At 44.9% G+C, this 20,956-nt stretch overlaps 1 protein-coding gene across 1 annotated transcript in view; it reads right to left on the bottom strand.

The window, feature by feature from the left end:
- LOC115083294 (dynein heavy chain 5, axonemal-like) overlaps nucleotides 1-20,956 on the bottom strand; it is a 1,259,434-nt gene that overhangs the window by 335,774 nt on the left and 902,704 nt on the right. Inside the window, exon 56 of the mRNA XM_029587102.1 lies at nucleotides 18,213-18,368. Within this exon, the coding sequence (XP_029442962.1) occupies nucleotides 18,213-18,368 (156 nt within the window). The remainder of the gene's footprint in view (nucleotides 1-18,212; nucleotides 18,369-20,956) is intronic.

Raw genomic sequence — 20,956 nt, 5'->3', positions numbered from 1 at the left:
AAGAACTTATCCAATCCTTTTTTAAACACAGCTATACTAACTGCATGAACCACATTCTCTGGCAACCAATTCCAGAGTTTAATTGTGCGTTGAGTAAAAAAGAACTTTCTCCGATTAGTTTTAAATGTGCCCCATGCTAACTTCATGGAGTGTCCCCTAGTCTTTCTACTATCCGAAAGAGTAAATAACCGATTCACATCTACCCGTTCTAGACCTCTCATGATTTTAAACACCTCTATCATATCCCCCCTCAGTCGTCTCTTCTCCAAGCTGAAAAGTCCTAACCTCTTTAGTCTTTCCTCATAGGGGAGTAGTTCCATTCCCCTTATCATTTTGGTAGCCCTTCTCTGTACCTTCTCCATCGCAATTATATCTTTTTTGAGATGCGGCGACCAGAATTGTACACAGTATTCAAGGTGCGGTCTCACCATGGAGCGATACAGAGGCATTATGACATTTTCCGTTTTATTCATCATTCCTTTTCTAATAATTCCCAACATTCTGTTTGCTTTTTTGACTGCCGCAGCACACTGAACCGACGATTTCAATGTGTTATCCACTATGACACCTAGATCTCTTTCTTGGGTTGTAGCACCTAATATGGAACCCAACATCGTGTAATTATAGCATGGGTTATTTTTCCCTATATGCATCACCTTGCACTTATCCACATTAAATTTCATCTGTCATTTGGATGCCCAATTTTCCAGTCTCACAAGGTCTTCCTGCAATTTATCACAATCTGCTTGTGATTTAACTATTCTGAACAATTTTGTGTCATCTGCAAATTTGATTATCTCACTCGTCGTATTTCTTTCCAGATCATTTATAAATATATTGAACAGTAAGGGTCCCAATACAGATCCCTGAGGCACTCCACTGTCCACTCCCTTCCATTGAGAAAATTGCCCATTTAATCCTACTCTCTGTTTCCTGTCTTTTAGCCAGTTTGCAATCCACGAAAGGACATCGCCACCTATCCCATGACTTTTTACTTTTCCTAGAAGCCTCTCATGAGGAACTTTGTCAAACGCCTTCTGAAAATCCAAGTATACTATATCTACCGGTTCACCTTTATCCACATGTTTATTAACTCCTTCAAAAAAGTGAAGCAGATTTGTGAGGCAAGACTTGCCCTGGGTAAAGCCATGCTGACTTTGTTCCATTAAACCATGTCTTTCTATATGTTCTGTGATTTTGATGTTTAGAACACTTTCCACTATTTTTCCTGGCACTGAAGTCAGGCTAACCGGTCTGTAGTTTCCCGGATCGCCCCTGGAGCCCTTTTTAAATATTGGGGTTACATTTGCTATCCTCCAGTCTTCAGGTACAATGGATGATTTTAATGATAAGTTACAAATTTTTACTAATAGGTCTGAAATTTCATTTTTTAGTTCCTTCAGAACTCTGGGGTGTATACCATCTGGTCCAGGTGATTTACTACTCTTCAGTTTGTCAATCAGGCCTACCACATCTTCTAGGTTCACCGTGATTTGATTCAGTCCATCTGAATCATTACCCATGAAAACCTTCTCCATTACGGGTACCTCCCCAACATCCTCTTCAGTAAACACCGAAGCAAAGAAATCATTTAATCTTTCTGCAATGGCCTTATCTTCTCTAAGTGCCCCTTTAACCCCTCGATCATCTAACGGTCCAACTGACTCCCTCACAGGCTTTCTGCTTCGGATATATTTAAAAAAGTTTTTACTGTGAGTTTTTGCCTCTGCAGCCAACTTCTTTTCAAATTCTCTCTTAGCCTGTCTTATCAATGTCTTACATTTAACTTGCCAATGTTTATGCTTTATCCTATTTTCTTCTGTTGGATCCTTCTTCCAATTTTTGAATGAAGATCTTTTGGCTAAAATAGCTTCTTTCACCTCCCCTTTTAACCATGCCGGTAATCGTTTTGCCTTCTTTCCACCTTTCTTAATGTGTGGAATACATCTGGACTGTGCTTCTAGAATGGTATTTTTTAACAATGACCACGCCTCTTGGACATTTTTTACTTTTGTAGCTGCTCCTTTCAGTTTTTTTCTAACAATTTTTCTCATTTTATCAAAGTTTCCCTTTTGAAAGTTTAGCACGAGAGCCTTGGATTTGCACACTGTTCCTTTTCCAGTCATTAAATCAAATTTGATCATATTATGATCACTATTGCCAAGTGGCCCCACCACCATTACCTCTCTCACCAAGTCCTGTGCTCCACTGAGAATTAGATCTAAAATTGCTCCCTCTCTCGTCGGTTCCTGAACCAATTGCTCCATAAAGCTATCATTTATTCCATCCAGGAACGTTATCTCTCTAGCGTGACCCGATGATACATTTACCCAGTCTATATTGGAGTAATTGAAGTCTCCCATTATTACTGCACTACCAATTTGGTTAGCTTCCCTAATTTCTCTTAGCATTTCACTGTCCATCTCACCATCTTGACCAGGTGGACGGTAGTATACCCCTATCACTGTAGTCTTCCCTGATACACAAGGGATTTCTACCCATAAAGATTCAATTTTGTATTTAGTCTCATGCAGGATGTTTATCCTGTTGGACTCTATGCCATTCCGGACATAAAGCGCCACACCTCCTCCCGACTGCTCCTCTCTGTCATTGCGATATAATTTGTACCCCGGTATAGCACTGTCCCATTGGTTATCCTCTTTCCACCATGTCTCTGAGATGCCAATTAAGTCTATGTCATCATTTACTGCTATACATTCTAATTCTCCCATCTTACTTCTTAGACTTCTGGCATTAGCATACAAACATTTCAAAGCTTGTTTTTTGTTTGTATTTTTATTCTGCTTTTTAATTGATAGGGATAAGTTAGAATTTTTTAGCTCAGGTGAGTTTTTAGTTACAGGCACTTGGACTACTTTTCTAATTATTGGAACCTCACTGTCGGGATGCCCTAATTCTAATGCATCATTAGTATCCTTTAAAGATACATCTCTCCGAACCATGCGCTGGTTCAGAGATTTGATCATGTTATGATCATGTTATGATCACTGTTGCCAAGTGGCCATGTTATGATCATGTTATGATCATGTTATGATCACTGTTGCCAAGTGGCCCCACCACCGTTACTTCTCTCACCAAATCTTGCGTTCCAGTAAGAATTAAATCTAAAATAGCTCCCTCTCTTGTTAGTTCCTGAACCAATTGCTCCATGAAGCTATCATTTATTACATCCAGGAACTGTGAGTTACCATCGCTTTGAGAGAGCGATGGTAATTCACAATTGCCTATATCTGTGATAGCTTCCAGGCAGTAGAGAATCTTCAGAGTGTTCAGGAACATGGGCCCTCAAGGAGCGATTACCGGTTTCTATCGGCAATTTGAAAGGTAACTCACAATTGTGTGTATCTGCCATATCTTCCAGGCAGTAGAGAATAGGGATGTGCAGACCAAAAGTTTAAGTTCATAAGTCCATAATTCGAAAGGGGGTCCCATTTGCGGTCAATATGGACATATGGAGAATTCCATAAGTTGAGTCTATGTCCATATGTGCAAATAAAAATTTAAACCCCTCACCCGCCTTAATCCCCCCCCCAAGACTTACCAAAACTCCCTGGTGGTCCAGCGGGGTCAGGACGCCATTCCTGTACTCCTTTGCAAGGAGCACGTGACGTCGGCGTCACGTGATTCCCCTCGGGTTCGCTCCCGGACCCCTCGTTGGGCTCAAAAGGAACTTTTGGCCAGCTTGGGGGGGCCTCCTGACGTGGGGGGAATCACGTGACGCGTGGCGTGACGTGATTCCCCACAGACGCGTGGGGAATCACGTGACGTGACGTGGGGAATGACGTGACATCCGCATCACTCCGACGTGATGCGGACGTCACGTGATTCCCCACGCGTCCGCTCCCGGACCCTCACGGAACTTTTGGCCAGCTTTGGTAAGTCTTGGGGGGGGGGATTAAGGAGGGTGAGGGGTTTAAATTTTTATTTAGATCAACAATCGCGATTTCCAACGTATTCAACATAGCTATGTTGAATAAGTTGGAAATCCGATCGTTTAAGCCTCATCTTTTTTTTAAGTTAAAAAAAAAAAAAAAGTTGCGTTTTCCATTTAAGTTCAAAACGAATGCACACCCCTAGTAGAGAATCTTCAAAGTGTTTAGGAACATGGGCCCTCGAGGAGTGAGTACCGGTTCCTATCGGCAAACTGAATAAAGATAACTCACGAATGTCTGTATCTGTGATAGCTTCCAGGCAGTAGAGAATCTTCAGAGTGTTCAGGAACATGGGCCCTCGAGGAGCGATTACCGGTTCCTATTGGCAATTTGAAAGCTAACTCACAATTGTGTGTTTCTGCTATATCTTCCAGGCAGTAGATAATCTTCAAAGTGTTTAGGAACATGGGCCCTCGAGAAGCGAGTACCGGTTCCCATCGGCAATCTGAAATAAAGAAAAGAGAGCGAGGCCCCCCGAGGAGCGGGTATCCCTGGTAAGTCCGAGGAGGCAGAATAGCTTAGGTAGCAAAACCCTAGGTAGAGAAACCCTAGGTAGCAAAACCCTTTGCTAACTCAATCCATTAGCAATTTCTGAGACCTTTTATATTGGAAGCGGATGACGTCAGTTCAGGGAGACACCCCCGAGGTTCGCACCCTTGCTGGTACATCATTCGGAGCGCGCGTACGCACGCTACGTAATCAGGAACATGGTGGATCCACAGCATCTTGCCGCTCCGGGGAGGCCGGAGGAAGATGGCAAGAAGACGCCGCGGCAGCAACTCATCCATAAGCCCGGAGGGAGTCACCACAGTGGTAAGGAGGGCGGAGTGAGGGCATCGAGCAGCGATGGACGCAACACTATCATTAAAATCATCTATTGTACCTGAAGACTGGAGAGTTGCCAATGTAACCCCAATATTTAAAAAGGGCTCGAGGGGAGATACGGGAAACTATAGACCAGTGAGCCTGACTTCAGTGCCAGGAAAAATAGTGGAAACTATTCTAAAGATGAAAATCGTAGAGCATTTAGAAAGACATGGTTTAATGGAATACAGTCAACATGGATTTACTCGTGGGAAGTCTTGCCTAACAAATCTGCTTCAATTTTTTGAAGGGTTTAATAAACATGTGGATAAAGGTGAACTGGTAGATGTAGTGTATTTGGATTTTCAGAAGGCGTTTGACAAAGTCCCTCATGAGAGGCTTCTAAGAAAACTAAAAAGTCATGGGATAGGAGGCGATGTCCTTTTATGGATTACAAACTGATTAAAAGACAGGAAACAGAGAGTAGGATTAAAAGGTCAATTTTCTCAGTGGAAAAGGGTAAACAGTGGAGTGCCTCAGGGATCTGTACTTGGACTGGTGCTTTTCAATATATTTATAAATGATCTGGAAAAGAATACGACGAGTGAGGTTATCAAATTTGCGGATGATACAAAATTATTCAGAGTAGTTAAATCACAAGAGGATTGTGATACATTACAGGAGGACCTTGCAAGACTGGAAGATTGGGCATCCAAATGGCAGATTAAATTTAATATGGACAAGTGCAAGGTGTTGCATATAGGGAAAATAACCCTTGCTGTAGTTACACGATGTTAGGTTCCATATTAGGAGCTACCACCCAGGAAAAAGATCTAGGCATCATAGTGGATAATACTTTGAAATTGTCAGGTCAGTGTGCTGCAGCAGTCAAAAAAGCAAACAGAATGTTAGGAATTATTAGGAAGGGAATTGTTAATAAAATGGAAAATGTCATAATGCTTCTATATCGCTCCATGGTGAGACCGCACCTTGAATACTGTGTACAATTCTGGTCGACGCATCTCAAAAAAGATATAGCTGTGATGGAGAAAGTACAGAGAAGGGCAACCAAAATGATAAAGGGAATGGAACAGCTCCCCGATGAGGAAAGGTTGAAGAAGTTGGGGCTGTTCAGCTTGGAGAAGAGATGGCTGAGGGAGGATATGATAGAGGTCTTTAAGATCATGAGAGGTCTTGAACAAGTAGATGTGAATCGGTTATTTACACTTTCAGATAATAGAAGGACCAGGGGGCATTCCATGAAATTAGCTAGTTGCACATTTAAGACTAATCTGAGTAAATTCTTTTTCACTCAGCGCACAATTAAACTCTGGAATTTGTTGCCAGAGGATGTGGTTAGTGCAGTTAGTGTAGCTGGGTTCAAAAATGGTTTGGATATGTTCTTGCAGGAGAAATCCATTAACTGCTATTAATCAAGTTTACTTAGGTTATAGCCACTGCTATTAATTGCATCAGTAGCATGGAATCTTCTTAGTGTTTGGGTAATTGCCAGGTTCTTGTGGTCTGGTTTGGCCTCTGTTGGAAACAGGATGCTGGGCTTGATGGACCCTTGGTCTGACCCAGCATGGCAAATTCTTATGTTCTTATGTTCTTAAGTTGCTGAAAGGAGCAATCAGATATACACAAACACAAAGAGAGGCAGATACCACACTATATTCAGACAGGTACCTCACAGTAATAGCAGCACAAACATCTTCCACTGCCAGTCATACTGTGAACTAACACAAAACCCGCAAAGACAACACTCAAAATCTATGCATCAAACCTTTCATAACCTAACAGCAGTAACACCAAGGACTCAAACAACAAAAACCTACATGTGGAAAAGTAGCACTGTAAATACTGCAAAATATACTACCTACTGGGGAAACAAAAGAAACCCGATTGCTTCAGAGCCCTACACAGATACTACACACTAGCAGAATCGCTCATCTTGGTCATACTCACAGTGCAGATACATACCCTCACCAAATACAGAATAAAGGATCACAAATTAGAACCAACAATATGCAAACAAAAACTGAATTTGAAACCCCAAGAAGCCAAACTCTTGTCTACAGTGTAACAATGGAAAAACATAACCACCATGCCTCATAAAACAAACAATAAAATCAAGAAACATAAAGCATCAATTATAATAGGTAAGCCATATTAATAAAAGAATAAATATTTCAAACCTACTGACAAATATAATAAGATCTATTAATTAAAGCCATATACATTTTTTTAAATTTCCCAATCACCAATAAAATATTTCAAATCAGCAGACACATCAAATAACATGCAATAATTAAAACTAATAAGGATTAAAAACAAAAGCCCCTGCTATCCATATATGGGAACTCTTGATTTCTAGTCACCCTGAGATTGTCAAGGATTAAGAGGCTGGGGTGGATCACAAAATGTTATCTTCTCTGTCTCTCTCTATCACACACACACACATACACTCGCATGTTCATTCTCGCTCACACATGCACTGAAACATACACATGCATACATGTTCTCATACACTCCCACAAACTCTCATACACAGGATTTAAGATCCTCTCATTCCCCCCGCCTTGCATTACACAAAAGCTCTTATTCCCCCATATTCCCTCATACAAACAAGCTCTCACTCTCACTAGCACTCTGAAACACACACACCCATGCACTCTCTTACTGGCTTCCTCAAATACACAAACACTCCCAAGCTGGCTCTCATTCATTTTTACACTGCTCCACCACCCCGAGGCAGGCTTTCATTCATTCTCACACACATTCACACACAGACAAACTCCAGGCAGGTCTCCATTAATTCTCACACACACACACACACACACACACACACACACACACACACACACACACACACACGGGCACCCATTCATTCTCACACAAACACACACACACACACATTCCGGCAGGCACCCATTTATTCTCACACATACCCACACACAGACAGATAGATCCCAGGCAGGCACCCATTCTAATACACACACACACACACGCCCAGGCAGGCATCCATTCACTCTAATGCACAAACCCCCAGGCAGGCTCTCATTCATTTTCACACCACTCTCTCACTCCCAGGCAGGCTTCCATTCATTTTAAAACTCGCACATAGGCCGCCAGGCAGAAACCCATTCATTCTCTCTCACACACATGCACAGACTCCCAGGCAGGCATCCATTTATGCTCACACACACATACAGACCCCCAGGCAGACACCCAATTAATCTTACATACACACAACCCCAGGCAGACAGGCATCCATTCATTCTCACACATACCCATAAAGACCAGGGGTGGGCAAGTCTGGTCCTCGAGGGCTGCAAACCAGTCGGGTTTTCAGGATACCCCTAATGAATATGCATGAAATAGATTTGCTTACAACTGAGGCAGTGTGTATGCAGGTCTCTCTCATGCATATTTATTAAGGATATCCTGAAAACCCGACTGGTTTGCAGCCCTCGAGGACTGGAATTGCCCACCCCTGCTATAGACTCTCAGCAGGCACCATTCATTCTTACACACACAGACAGACACCAGGCAGGCACCTATTCATTCTTTAACACACACAAGACCACCAGGCAAGCAATCATTCATTCTCACATGCAACAGAGCCTCAGGCAGGCACCGATTCATTCTCATATACACACACACAGGCAAGTTTCCATTCATACACATACACTCACTCCTCTGCTGCCGCTGTCACTGCCATTGCAAGGCTAGGCTGTTGTGGAGGAGCTGATTGCTCATCAAAGCTACTGGAACTGAAGCACAGGTAAGATAAGGTTTGAGATAATGAATTAACAAAGTGCATACTAAGTATTTTTAATGATAAACTGGATGTTTTTCCCAAGATCACAATCTAAGAGGACCCAAAACATTTAACAAAAATCTGAATAGCAAGTGGGTTTCCAAAGAAAGTAAGCCTTAGATCCAGATCAGAAACATATATTTTACTAGACAGAGCTTATCCAGGTGGAGATCTTAGATAAATATTTATTAACACTAGCAATATTATCAGAAAAAACACCAAGTTGGGAATAATACATTTTCAAGTTATCAGCATAACAGTAAAAGCAAAAGCCAAGCAATCCAATAATATCTAAAAGAGGAAGAAGAAACATTTTAAATAGAGTTGGGAAAAGTAAATCCCCTGAGGGACTCTTCAACTCAAATTGATAGGCCAAATATTTTACCATTCAAAAATACAATCTATGAAGAAAAAGTTACTTGAACAACTGAGCAATCCTGCCCCTGCCACCAATGTTGTGAAGTCTACATCATAACCTTGTGAACAACAGTGTCAAAAACAATGGTCAAATCCAACAACATCAACAGTAAAGATTTTTCTAATAAGCATGAGATCTGTTTATATGATGGAGGCAATGCATGCAAACAGATCTCAAGTGTATTCATTGTGGAAATCCAGATACTGTTACACCCGTCGGTCGCAGACGGCTGCGACCACTAATGCTCACCTCTTTCTTTGCTGCCTTGTCATCTCTTGAAAGAATGGCAGCCAACCACCGCCGACCAGCTTGGCATTCCCGGGACGGCATGGGTGCTGCCGACCGCCATCTTGTTTCAGGAATTACCTAGTCACGTGCGCACGCACAGGCCACCTTTGTACATGTCATGGCGGGAACATCAGGGGCGTCCCCTCCGGATGACGTCATTCATCGGTTGTACTTAAGCTGGCTGGCCTTTGGTTTGCCGAGTTAGCAAGGAGTTCCCTCAATGATGAATTCCGCTCCATCCTTGGACTTCCGGTTCCAGACTCCTCACTTGGCATGAGATGCTCTGGGTACCCACTTCTTGGGGGCCCTTCCTCATCTCTAGCTATCCGCTCCTTGGAGGGCCTTCTTGCCTTGGACTTCCTTTTGTCCCGCTCCCTGGGACTACCTCCTGTGAGTACCTTACTACTACGGACTTCAACTATACAAAGCCTCATTGTGGGATCCTCTTCGGTGTACCCCGCGCCTTGGGCCACTACCACATCATCCCAGTAGGAACCACTCCAGTATACCCTGCGCTGCAGGTCATTACCGCACCGTCGCTACAGGACTCTCATTGGGGTTCCTGCACCTTGGACTACCATCTCATTACCACTACTGAGACACCTCTCCGGTGTACCCCGCTCTGCGGACCACTACTGGATCAGCACGTCTGAGGTATTTCTACACTACTGAGAGACTTCCTGGTGTACCCCACTCTGTGGGCCACTACTGGATCTTCACATCGGATGTATCACCCTTGAGTATACCCCTCTGCTCAGAACTATACTTATACTGCACCTCCCACTCTGTGGGCTGTGCCTTTCTCCTCTCTTAATAAAGACTCTATTCCACAGCTGTGTCTGATACCACTGAGACCGCGCCTACTGACGGTGAGGCTCACAGGGCTCCTGCCTGTGGGCGGAGACACCTCTCACCTCGGCCCAGGGTTCACACTCTTACTTAACAGATTGCTAAATCCATGGACCCGGCTCAGGTCTCAGCCATCAGGACATCTCTGGCCTGACCCAATGGCTCTCAGAGCAACAAAATATATTAGAGACTTTGGCTAACGCCATAAATCAGTTAAGCTCTTGGCTGGACTCGACCTCGACGCCTGTCAAGCCCACTTCCGATTCACATGCGCTGCCTGTACGACTCGCTGTGTCCTTGCCAGCACATACTCATTTTACAGGTGATCCCCTGTTATGTAGGGGTTTTCTGAATCAATGCTCTATGCACTTTTTGCTGCAACCTACCTACTTTCCAGATGTAGTGTCCAAAACTACATACATTTTATCCCTTTTGGACAGGAAAGCCCTGGTCTGGGCATCACCCCTTTGGGAGCGAATGAATCCATTCTCAATGATTTGACAGGGTTCCTTGCTCTATTTCGTTCTGTATTTGATGACCCCACTCGCAAGACTGTCGCTGGATCTGCACTCCTGCATGTACAACAAGGTACCAGACCTTTGACTGAATATGTGATTGAGTTTAAAACTCTATCCTCGGAACTACATTGGGATCCAGTTTGCCTACATGCTATATTCCTGGAAGGTCTCAATTCACGCATCAAAGACGAATTAGCTGCACATGAGCTCCCCGAAACTCTGGACTCTCTCATCGACCTCGCTGGTCGCATTGACCATCGCCTGCATGAGCGATTCCAGGAGACTAAGGGGCCCAAGAAGATGTCCTCAGGGGTCCCACGCTCTCATCCAACGCTGGTCACCCAGACAACTCCCATACCCAGTATCAAGGAAGAAGAACCCATGCAAATGGGCCGCAGTCACCTATCTGCTAAAGAGAGATGTCACCAGTAAAGATTAGGCCTCTGCATGTACTGCAGTCAGCCAGGGCATGCTGTGCTCTCTTGTCCTATCTGTCCAGGAAACTGTCAGACCTAGGATCTGCCGGAGGACTCCTACTAGGTCTCACCTCTCCATCTCCTACATTGACTCTTCCAGTCTCCATTAACTCGTATACCCTTGAATTCCACACTTTAGTCCTGGTGGACTCCGGTGCCGGCGGGAACTTTATACTCAGACAACTCGTGGAGCACCTATGAATCTCCACCGTTCAGACACCTACACCTCTGCTATTGTCATCAATTCATGGCGAGCCATTACCTGGCGAAGTCACCTATTCCACTCAACCTATCCGACTCTGCACTGGATCTCTGCACACGGAGACCATTTCCTTCCTGGTCTTAGATAAGGCAATACATCCTGTGGTACTCGGACTGCCATGGTTACAAATGCAGACATCCCAATTTGACTGGAGCACCCTGCAACTGTCCCAATGGGGCAAATCATGCCATGGAAAGTGCCTAGAGACTGTGACTCCTATGCCTTGCCTAACCTCCACCACATCCCTTCCAGGTCTACTTCTGCAGTACTCCTCTTATCAAGACATATTCTCTAAGAAAGCGGCAGACACTTTACACATCACCGATTTTTTTGACTGCGCCATAAACCTATTAACCAACACCGAACCCCCAAGAGGAAGGGGGTACCCACTTTCTCTGACAGAGACCAAGGCAATGTCCGATTATATTCAAGAGAACTTGGCGAAGGGCTTCATTCAGCTTTCTAAGTCTCCTGCTGGAGCCGGGTTCTTTTTTGTGGGAAGGAAGGATGGATCCCATCGCCCGTGCACAGACTACTGCGGCTTAAATGAGATCACTATGAAGGACCGCTACCCATTGCCATTGATCTCTGAACTCTTTGATAGGCTCCAAGGGGCCAAAATATTCACTAAGCTGGACTTCAGAGAGGCATATAACTTGGTCCGGATATGCCAGGGTGATGAATGGAAGACCGCATTTAATACATGCGACGGCCATTTTGAATATTTAGTCATGCCTTTTGGCCTTTGCAACATCCCGGCCGTTTTTCAAAACATGAATGAAATCTTCAGGGACATGCTTTACAGCTGTGTAGTAGTATACCTAGACAACATACTGGTCTCTCAAGATCTCCAGAGCCATCAACTGGATGTTGTTAATGTTCTGCAGAGATTAAGAGACAACCACTTATATGCCAAATTGGAAAAATGCTCCTTTCACCAGGAGTCTGTCCCCTTTTTAGGCTATGTGGTATACAGCCAAGGGTTCCAGATAGATCCACAAAAAACCAAGAGTATGCAGGACTGGCCACAACCCACTAGTCTTAAGGCTCTGCAAAGATTTCTAGGATTCACTAACTACTGCAGATCATTCATTCACCATTATTCTACTTGACCGCGCCTCTTACAGCCATGACTCGAAAGGGAGCCAATCCTTCTCACTGGTCCCCAGAAGCCGTAACCGCTTTTCAGGAACTTAAAGAAGTGTTTCTTCAAGAGTCATGCCTACGCCACCCAGATCCCCGCCGACCCTTCATCGTAGAGGTGGATGCTTCTGACGTTGGGGTTGGTGCCATCCTCAGCCAACATACTGACAACCACATCTTGCATCCCTGCTCGTTTTTTCTCGACGCTTCTCCCCTGCCGAGCGAAACTACGGGATAGGAAACAAGGAGTTACTGGCAATTAAATTGGCATTCGAGGAATGGCGTCCATGGCATCACATCATTGACCCTACAAGAGTACTCCTCTCTGTTACCCACATGGTTCCAGCTGGGAAGACGGCAGTTCCCCAAGCACTCAGGAAAAAGATCCTCAGATGGGCGCATGACTCTCTGCTCGCAGGTCGTCCTGGACAAGCCAGAACACTTTCCACTCTACAAAGGTTCTATTGGTGGCCCACCATGAAGAGATATGTCCAGACCTATGTAGAGTCGTGTCCTACATGCGCTCAACAAAAACCACTGGTTGGTCGTCCCTGGGGACTTCTTCAGCCACTCCCCACACCTGGTGAACCGTGGACGCACATAGCCATGGATACCCATATCCAATGGCAACAATACCATCTGGGTACTGTGGACCGCTTTTCAAAGATGGCTTATTTCATGGCACTACCCGAGTTACCTTCAGCTCCAGAATTAGCGAAGCTTTTCATCCACCACGTCTTTCGCCTCCATGGCCTGCCAAAACACATCCTCTCTGACCGAGGGGTCCAATTTACAGCAAAATTCTGGAGATCCCTATGCAAAACATTTGACATCTCCCTGGATCTCACATCAGCTTACCATCTGCAGGTTAATGGACAGACAAAGAGGACGAACCATACGCTAAAACAGTTTCTCCGGGCATATGTTAACGCCAGACAGAGTGACTGGTCCGAGTTGCTTCCCTGGGCTGAATTTCATGGCACACCAGTCTGCTTCAACCAGATCTTCACCTTTCCAAATCGTCTACGGATGTCAACCTCTGCCTCCTCTTCCAGTGCCTTTGTTGGTGTCATCTCCCGCAGCACAGGCTTCAGCGCAAGAACTGCACCAACTCTGGGAGCATACCAAACAACTCCTCCAAAAGACTGGGCAAAAGGCTAAGAAGTTCTATGATGCTCACCACCGAGCAGCTCCGCAGCTGCATCCCAGAGACACCTTTGTACACGTCATGGCGGGAACCTCGGGGGCATCCCCTCTGGATGACGTCATCTATCTGTTGTGCTTAAGTTGGCTGGCCCTTCGGTTTGATGAGTCAGCAAGGAGTTCCCTCATTGCTGAATTCTGCTCCATTCTTGGACTTCCAGTTCCAGACTCTACACTTGGCGTGAGACGCTCTGGGTACCCACTTCTTGGGAGACCTTCTCGTCTCTGGCTATCTACTCCTTGGATGGCCTTCTTGCCTTGGACTTCCTTTTGTCCCACTCCCTGGGACCTCTCCTGGAACTACCTCCTGTGAGTACCTTACTACTACGGACTTCAACTGTACCAAACCTCATTGTGGGATCCTCTTCGCTGTACTCCATGCCTCGGGCCACTACCGCATCATCCCAGTAGGAACCACTGTGGTATAACCTGCGCTGCAGGTCATTACCGCACCATTGCTACAGGACTCTCATCGGGGTTCCTGAACTTTGACCATCTCATTACCACTACTGAGACACTTCTCCGGCATACCCCGCTCCACAGGCCACTACCAGATCAGCACATCTGAGCTATTTCTACACTACTGAGAGACTTCCTGGTGTACCCCGCTCTGCGGGCCACTACAGGATCTTCACATCGGAGGTATCACCCTTGGGTATACCCCTCTACTCATAACTATATTTATACTGCACCTCCTGCTCCACGGGCTGTGCCTTTCTCCTCTCTTAATAAAGACTCTATTCCACAGTTGTGTCTGATACCATTAAGACCACACCTCCCTGTGGGCAGAGACACCTCTCACCTCGGCCCAGGGTTCACACTCTTACAAGTAATAACAGATACATCCAGAGGTCATCACTTAGAGACAGAAGTGCTATTTCTGTACTATAGTCTCATTGAAAACCAGATTGATAAGAATCCAAATAATTGTTGGCATTCAGAAATGACAATAGCTGCCCCAAGATCATCCACTTAATTTAGCCACACATGGAATTTCTATCCATAACAATTATACAGTGCATTTTGTTTCCTGCAGGACCTTTTATCCTGCTGACTCTACATCAGTTGTTCCCAAACCTAAAATCCAACCAGTTGGGTTTTCGGGATATCCACATCAAATATGCATGAAATAAATTTGCATATAATGGAGACAGTGCATGCTCATTTTCTCTCAGGCATCTTTATTGTGGATATCCCGAAAACCTGACTGGTTAGGGGTCCTCTGGGACAGGTTTGGGAATCCCCTGCTCTATATCATCCTTAACATATAGAGCCATCCCTCCACCAATTTGATCTACTCTGTCAATTTAATATAATTTATACCCTGGTATCATTGTATCCCATTGATTATCCTCCTTCACAATCATATGTATGACCCCATCTTGGGGTACATAAAGCAAAACCAGGTGCTGGAATTCTAAATCCTTGCTCTGGTCAGTGGATTTTGAAACATTGTAGTGGACCAAGCTCAGAAATGTTTCTTTTTTAAAGAGGGAAGCTTCTTGAACAGACAACCTCACAACTAATGGCTTCTTTTGACTATTAAAATTTCACTGGCAACTTCTACCTCAAGTAAACCCAAACCCTGGAAAAAGCTTGTTCCCCAGCTTGGATTGGTGGTTCCTAGGGGTGTGCATTCGTTTGCAACGTATTGGCAATCCGTAATGTATAGGGCCATATTCGTTGTATTCGTGGGGAAGCGAAACATATCGCGATTCCCATGAATACTTCAAATCTTCATCGAATTATTTGACCGTCTAAAGGAGCGAATTTAAACAAAACGCCCACCCTCCTGACCCCCCCCCAAGACTTACCAAAACTCCCTGGTGGTCCAGAGGGGGTCCGAGAGCCATCTACTGCACTCACGCCATCGGCTGCCGGTATTCAAAATGGCGCCGATAGCCCCTGTGACATAGTAAGGGCAAAGGCTATCGGCGCCATTTTGATTACTGGCAGCCAACGGCCCAAGTGCAGGAGATTGCTCCCGGACCCCTGCTGGCCCACCAGGGACTTTTGGCAAGTCTTATGGGGGTCAGGAGGGTCCCCCAAGACTTGCCAAAAGTCCCTGGTGGTCCAGCGGGGGTCCTGGAGCCATCTCCTACACTTGGGCCATCGGCTGCCAGTAATCAAAATGGTGCCGATACCCTTTGCCCTTACTATGTCACAGGGCTACCGGTGCCATTGGTCCACCCCTGTCACATGGTAGGAGCACAAGATGGTGTCGGCCGTCCATTGCTCCTACCATTTGACAGGGGCTGACCAATGGCACTGGTAGCCCCTGTGACATAGTAAGGTCAAAGGCTATCGGCGCCACTTTGAATACCGGCAGCCGACGGCGTGAGTGCAGTAGATGGCTCCCGGACCCCCGCTGGACCACCAGAGAGTTTTGGCAAGTCTTGGGGGGGTCAGGATGGTGGGGGGGGGGGGTTGTAGTTAATTAAATTTTAGCCAGGAAACGAATAAGAATGGAACGCATGAACGGATCGGGGCCCCCCCTTGCCGAATGCAACGTATCTGCCCCCCCACAAATATGAATACCGAATGTAACGTATGCGGTCCCTCTGCATATCCCTAGTGGTTCCAGTAATGACAACTTTATTAAATAGAAAAATAGGTTGCCTTGCACAAGTTTAGTTTTCCACAGGTTTCCACAGCAAAAGAAACAGTCAGTAGCAAAAACAAATTTCTCAACAGCACAATATATCCCTCAGCACAGGAAATTCATTTCTGGCAAAAAAATCTAATATAGTCCATAAAAAAGAAACACAACAATTACTCCAAATTTTAAATAAGGATAAAAGATGAGAGTCCCATAAAGCAGACTGTTCTCTGTGATTCTTCCTTGGTTCCACCTGGCTTTAAGAATAGGAGCAGAGTCCTAGATTTACTCCCTACATAAAAAATATACCTCCACTGTACCAGGAAGTAAAATAACAGACATCCTGGAACTGAGCTCCAGGTAGCCAAAAAAGGCTTTAAGAATAGGCTTTAAGAAAAGGCTTTAAGAAAGCCTGCGTTCCCTGCAATTCTTTGTTACCTTATGTCATTAGCAAGGCTTAAAAGATACATTTATACAATATGGAGTTGACTGTAAGACCCCCGTGATTCCCAGCATGCACACATGGATGAGCCAATTTTATGACATATGTGTGCCCATGGCCCACGCACTCACAGGGGGGAATTTTACAAAGCAACGCATGGAGATGGGAGTAGGGCTTCTCCTGTTCCCTATACGCCTATCTAACCTTCCTACCTTTTCCCCTCTCCTCCCCAACCCCACCCCCTATCTAACTATTAGATATATTTTTTTTATTTTTTATCTTACTTATCCTTCGGAGAAGCAGTAAACTCCCCACTGCCGAATGGCTGCTGGCGTGCTTCCCCGGGACAGCGGCTATTGCGCTGTCCTGGCTCGCCCAGGGCCCGCCCCTCCCCACCGACACCATACCCCTGGCCCACCCCTTTTGCAGGGCCCGGCACTTCTGCACGTAACCTCCAAAATTTACACACGTGGCCCTTTTAAAATCAGGCCATATATGCACATCCACCACTAAAAAAACTATAACCCATAGTTTTTCTGGATAGAGCTTATCAATAGATTAGGTATAGGTTAAGCACAGACCATTCTGGAACCTGAATCACATATGTGTCTATTAGGGGTGTGCATTCGTTTTCAACATATATGTAAAACGCAACGTAATTTTTTTTTTTAACTTAAAAAAGTGATGAGGCGAAAACGATCGGATTTCCAACTTATTCAACATAGCTATGTTGAATACGTTGGAAATCGCGATTGTTGATCCTAAATAAAAATTTAAACCCCTCACCCTCCTTAATCCCCCCCCCAAGACTTACCAAAACTCCCCAAGCTGCCAAAAGTTCCGTGAGGGTCCGGGAGCGAACGCACGGGGAATCACATGACGTCGCGTCACTCCGACGTGACGCCGACGTCAAGTGGTCCACCGCGGTTCCGCTCCCGGACCCCTCGTTGGACCCAAACGGCACTTTTGGCCAGCTTGGGGGGGCCTCCTGACCAAAAGCTGGCCAAAAGTGCCGTTTGGGTCCAACGAGGGGTCCGGGAGCGGAACCGCGGTGGACCACGTGACGTCGGCGTCACGTCGGAGTGACGCGACGTCACGTGATTCCCCGCGCGTCCGCTCCCGGACCCTCACGGAACTTTTGGCCAGCTTGGGGAGTTTTGGTAAGTCTTGGGGGGGGGATTAAGGAGGGTGAGGGGTTTAAATTTTTATTTAGGGAATCGGTGCACGTATGGACATAGACTCAACTTATGGAATTGTACATATGTCCATATTGACCGAAATTGACCCCCCCTTTCGACTTATGGACTTATGAACTTAAACTTTGGTCTGCACATCCCTAGTGTCTATAGAACACTGCATACATCTTGTAATGCTATATAAATGATGAATAGTAGTAGTTGTAGTAGTAGTATTCTGGCTTTAAATCCATCTTACTTTGAAAGTGGATCCTGATTTGATGAAATTCTTTTCCAAAACATTGTCAAGAGCAGGATCAAGTTCTTCTCCAACATCTTCTATTAACAAAGGTCTCCCCAAGGACAGACAGTCTTCCAAGTGAGTCCGAAAGTACTTATGGTTTAAAGATGTCACCTTCAACAGAAAGATTTGCAGCAAAATAAACCTTGTTCCGCACAGCTTTGTTTTTATTGTTTACAGTGAAACTGAAGAACTAATATACCCAGCACCATTATCTGGTGGCTGATCGTCAGAAAACTATTCAAGCCTAGTTAAATTACACCAAAGCTTTGAATAGAGATTATCTGTTTTAGCCCCATTTTCTTTGGCTATATACTGTATGTATGCTCACATACAAAGACCCACACTTTGCTTGGAACAGATAAAAAGAGGAGGATGAGGGTAAGGGAAAACATGATAGTTGGACCACTAAAACATAAAGCTTTATACTTTCAGATAATAGAATATATACATAGCATGCTTTAATACAGTGGTTCTCAACCTTTTTTCTGTCGGGACACACCTGACAGATGGTTCTCACATGCGTGACACACTGACCCATGATCGTCACAGGGCTAGATGTAAATGTACAGTTTGCATCCACGGGAACCCCCCTGATCCACAATAATGGATGTAAAGCAGAATTATGACATTCCCCATTCAACTCATCTACAAAAAAGATATTCTGGTTCTGGTGTCATCTCAGTAACAGCAACTCAAACTCCTTGTACTTTCAGGCTCAATAGCCCTACTTATGAAAAGACAGCAGTTTACCACCAATGCATGTCCTCTTGAGAAAACGCAACAAATAAGACTGATAAAACACTTACATGCTAGTAAAATATCTCTGTAACAGACACAGAACCGACCTAACATACTCCCAGGATCTGTAGTAATGCACATAAACTAATCCACACACAGTTACACCTGTATTATGGAATACACTCAAACAGGAGCAACCCTATCTATGAAAAGGCAACACTATAAATATTAAAATCAGGCCCTAAAAACCAATACACCTCTTATTAGGAAAACAGAACTAACAAGCAGCTATAGATCCCCACACAGAAATAATTGTAAAACTATACTAATAAGCAGAATAAATGTTTCACAACAACTATGAACAGAATAACATCCAACAATTAAAAACTCATAAAAACTATTAAAAATTCTCCAAACACCAATAAAATATTTCAAAAAAAGCAGACACATCACATAATATTAAATAATTAAAATGGCAGTCAATCAAGAAAAATAAACTTAAAAAGCCACCTTTACTTACCCCCTCCAGCAGCTGTCCTACTCCTCTTCCATGCAGGCTGTAGCACACACCAGAAGCAGCAGTAGTGGCTAAGCTCTATACTCATGGTCCTCTTCCTTAGGGCCCATGTCTCTCACACACACACACCATACCAGTCATGCCCCCATGACCAGTTTCTGTCTCTCACACACCAATCATCTCCCAGTCTTTGACAAACACACCAGTCACCTTCCTGAACAGTTTCTCTCATGCCATACACACACACACAGGCTTCCCACTCCCGTGTTCCACTTACATATATGGGCTTCTCACTCTCATAATCACTTTCTCTTTCTCACATACACTCACCAGTCTCTCACTCCCATGCTTGTTCTCTCCACATGCACAGGCTTCTCATTCCCATAATCACTTTCTTTCTCTCACACATACACACACACCAGTCACCTGATCTCTCTCATGCATACACACACACAGGCTTCCCACTCCCATGTTCTCTTTCAGATATACAGGCTTCTCACTCCCGTGCTGTATCTCACACACTCCCATGCTCACTCTTCACATGCACAGGCTTCTTATTCCCATAATCACTTTCTTTCTCTCTCTCACATACACACAAACACACACCAGTCACTTGATCTCTCTCATGCATATACACACACACATAGGCTTCCCACTCTCATGTTCTCTTTCAGATATACAGGCTTCTCACTCCCATGCTGTGTCTCACACACACACAGGTTTCTCACTCCCATGCCCACTCTTCACCTGCACAGGCTTTTCATTCCCATAATCACTTTCTCTCTCTCACACATACACACACACCCGTCACCTGATCTCTCTCATGCATACACACACACAGGCTTCCCACTCCCATGTTCTCTTTCAGATATACAGGCTTCTCACTCCCGTGCTGTATCTCACACACTCCCATGCTCACTCTTCACATGCACAGGCTTCTTATTCCCACATACACATACACACACACCCGTCACCTGATCTCTCTCATGCATGCATACACACACATACACAGGCTTCCCACTTCCATGTTCTGTCTTACATACACAGGCTTCTCCCTCCCATGCTGTGTCTCACACACACCCAGGTTCTCACTCCCATGCTCACTCTCTTCACATGCACAGGCTTCTCATTCCCATAATCACTTTCTCTGTTACACACACATACACACACACCAGTCTCTCTCTCTCATTTCCATGCTCGCTCTCCACGTGCACAGGCTTCTCATTCCCTGAATCACATTCTCTCTCTCACATTCACATACACACCAGTCACACCGTCACCTTACCAACCAGTCTCTCTCATATACATGCACACATACAGGCTTCCCACTCCCATGCTTTCTCACATACCCAGATTTCTCACTTCCATGCTTTTTCTCTCTCTCTCTCTCTCTCTCACACACACACAAACACACATCCCTGACTGTCTCACATACACATCAGTC

Source organism: Rhinatrema bivittatum, chromosome 2 (assembly GCF_901001135.1).
Source record: "Rhinatrema bivittatum chromosome 2, aRhiBiv1.1, whole genome shotgun sequence".
Classification (NCBI taxonomy): domain Eukaryota; kingdom Metazoa; phylum Chordata; class Amphibia; order Gymnophiona; family Rhinatrematidae; genus Rhinatrema; species Rhinatrema bivittatum.
Note: the sequence above shows the minus strand (reverse complement) of the source record. Positions and strands in the feature narration are given on the sequence as shown.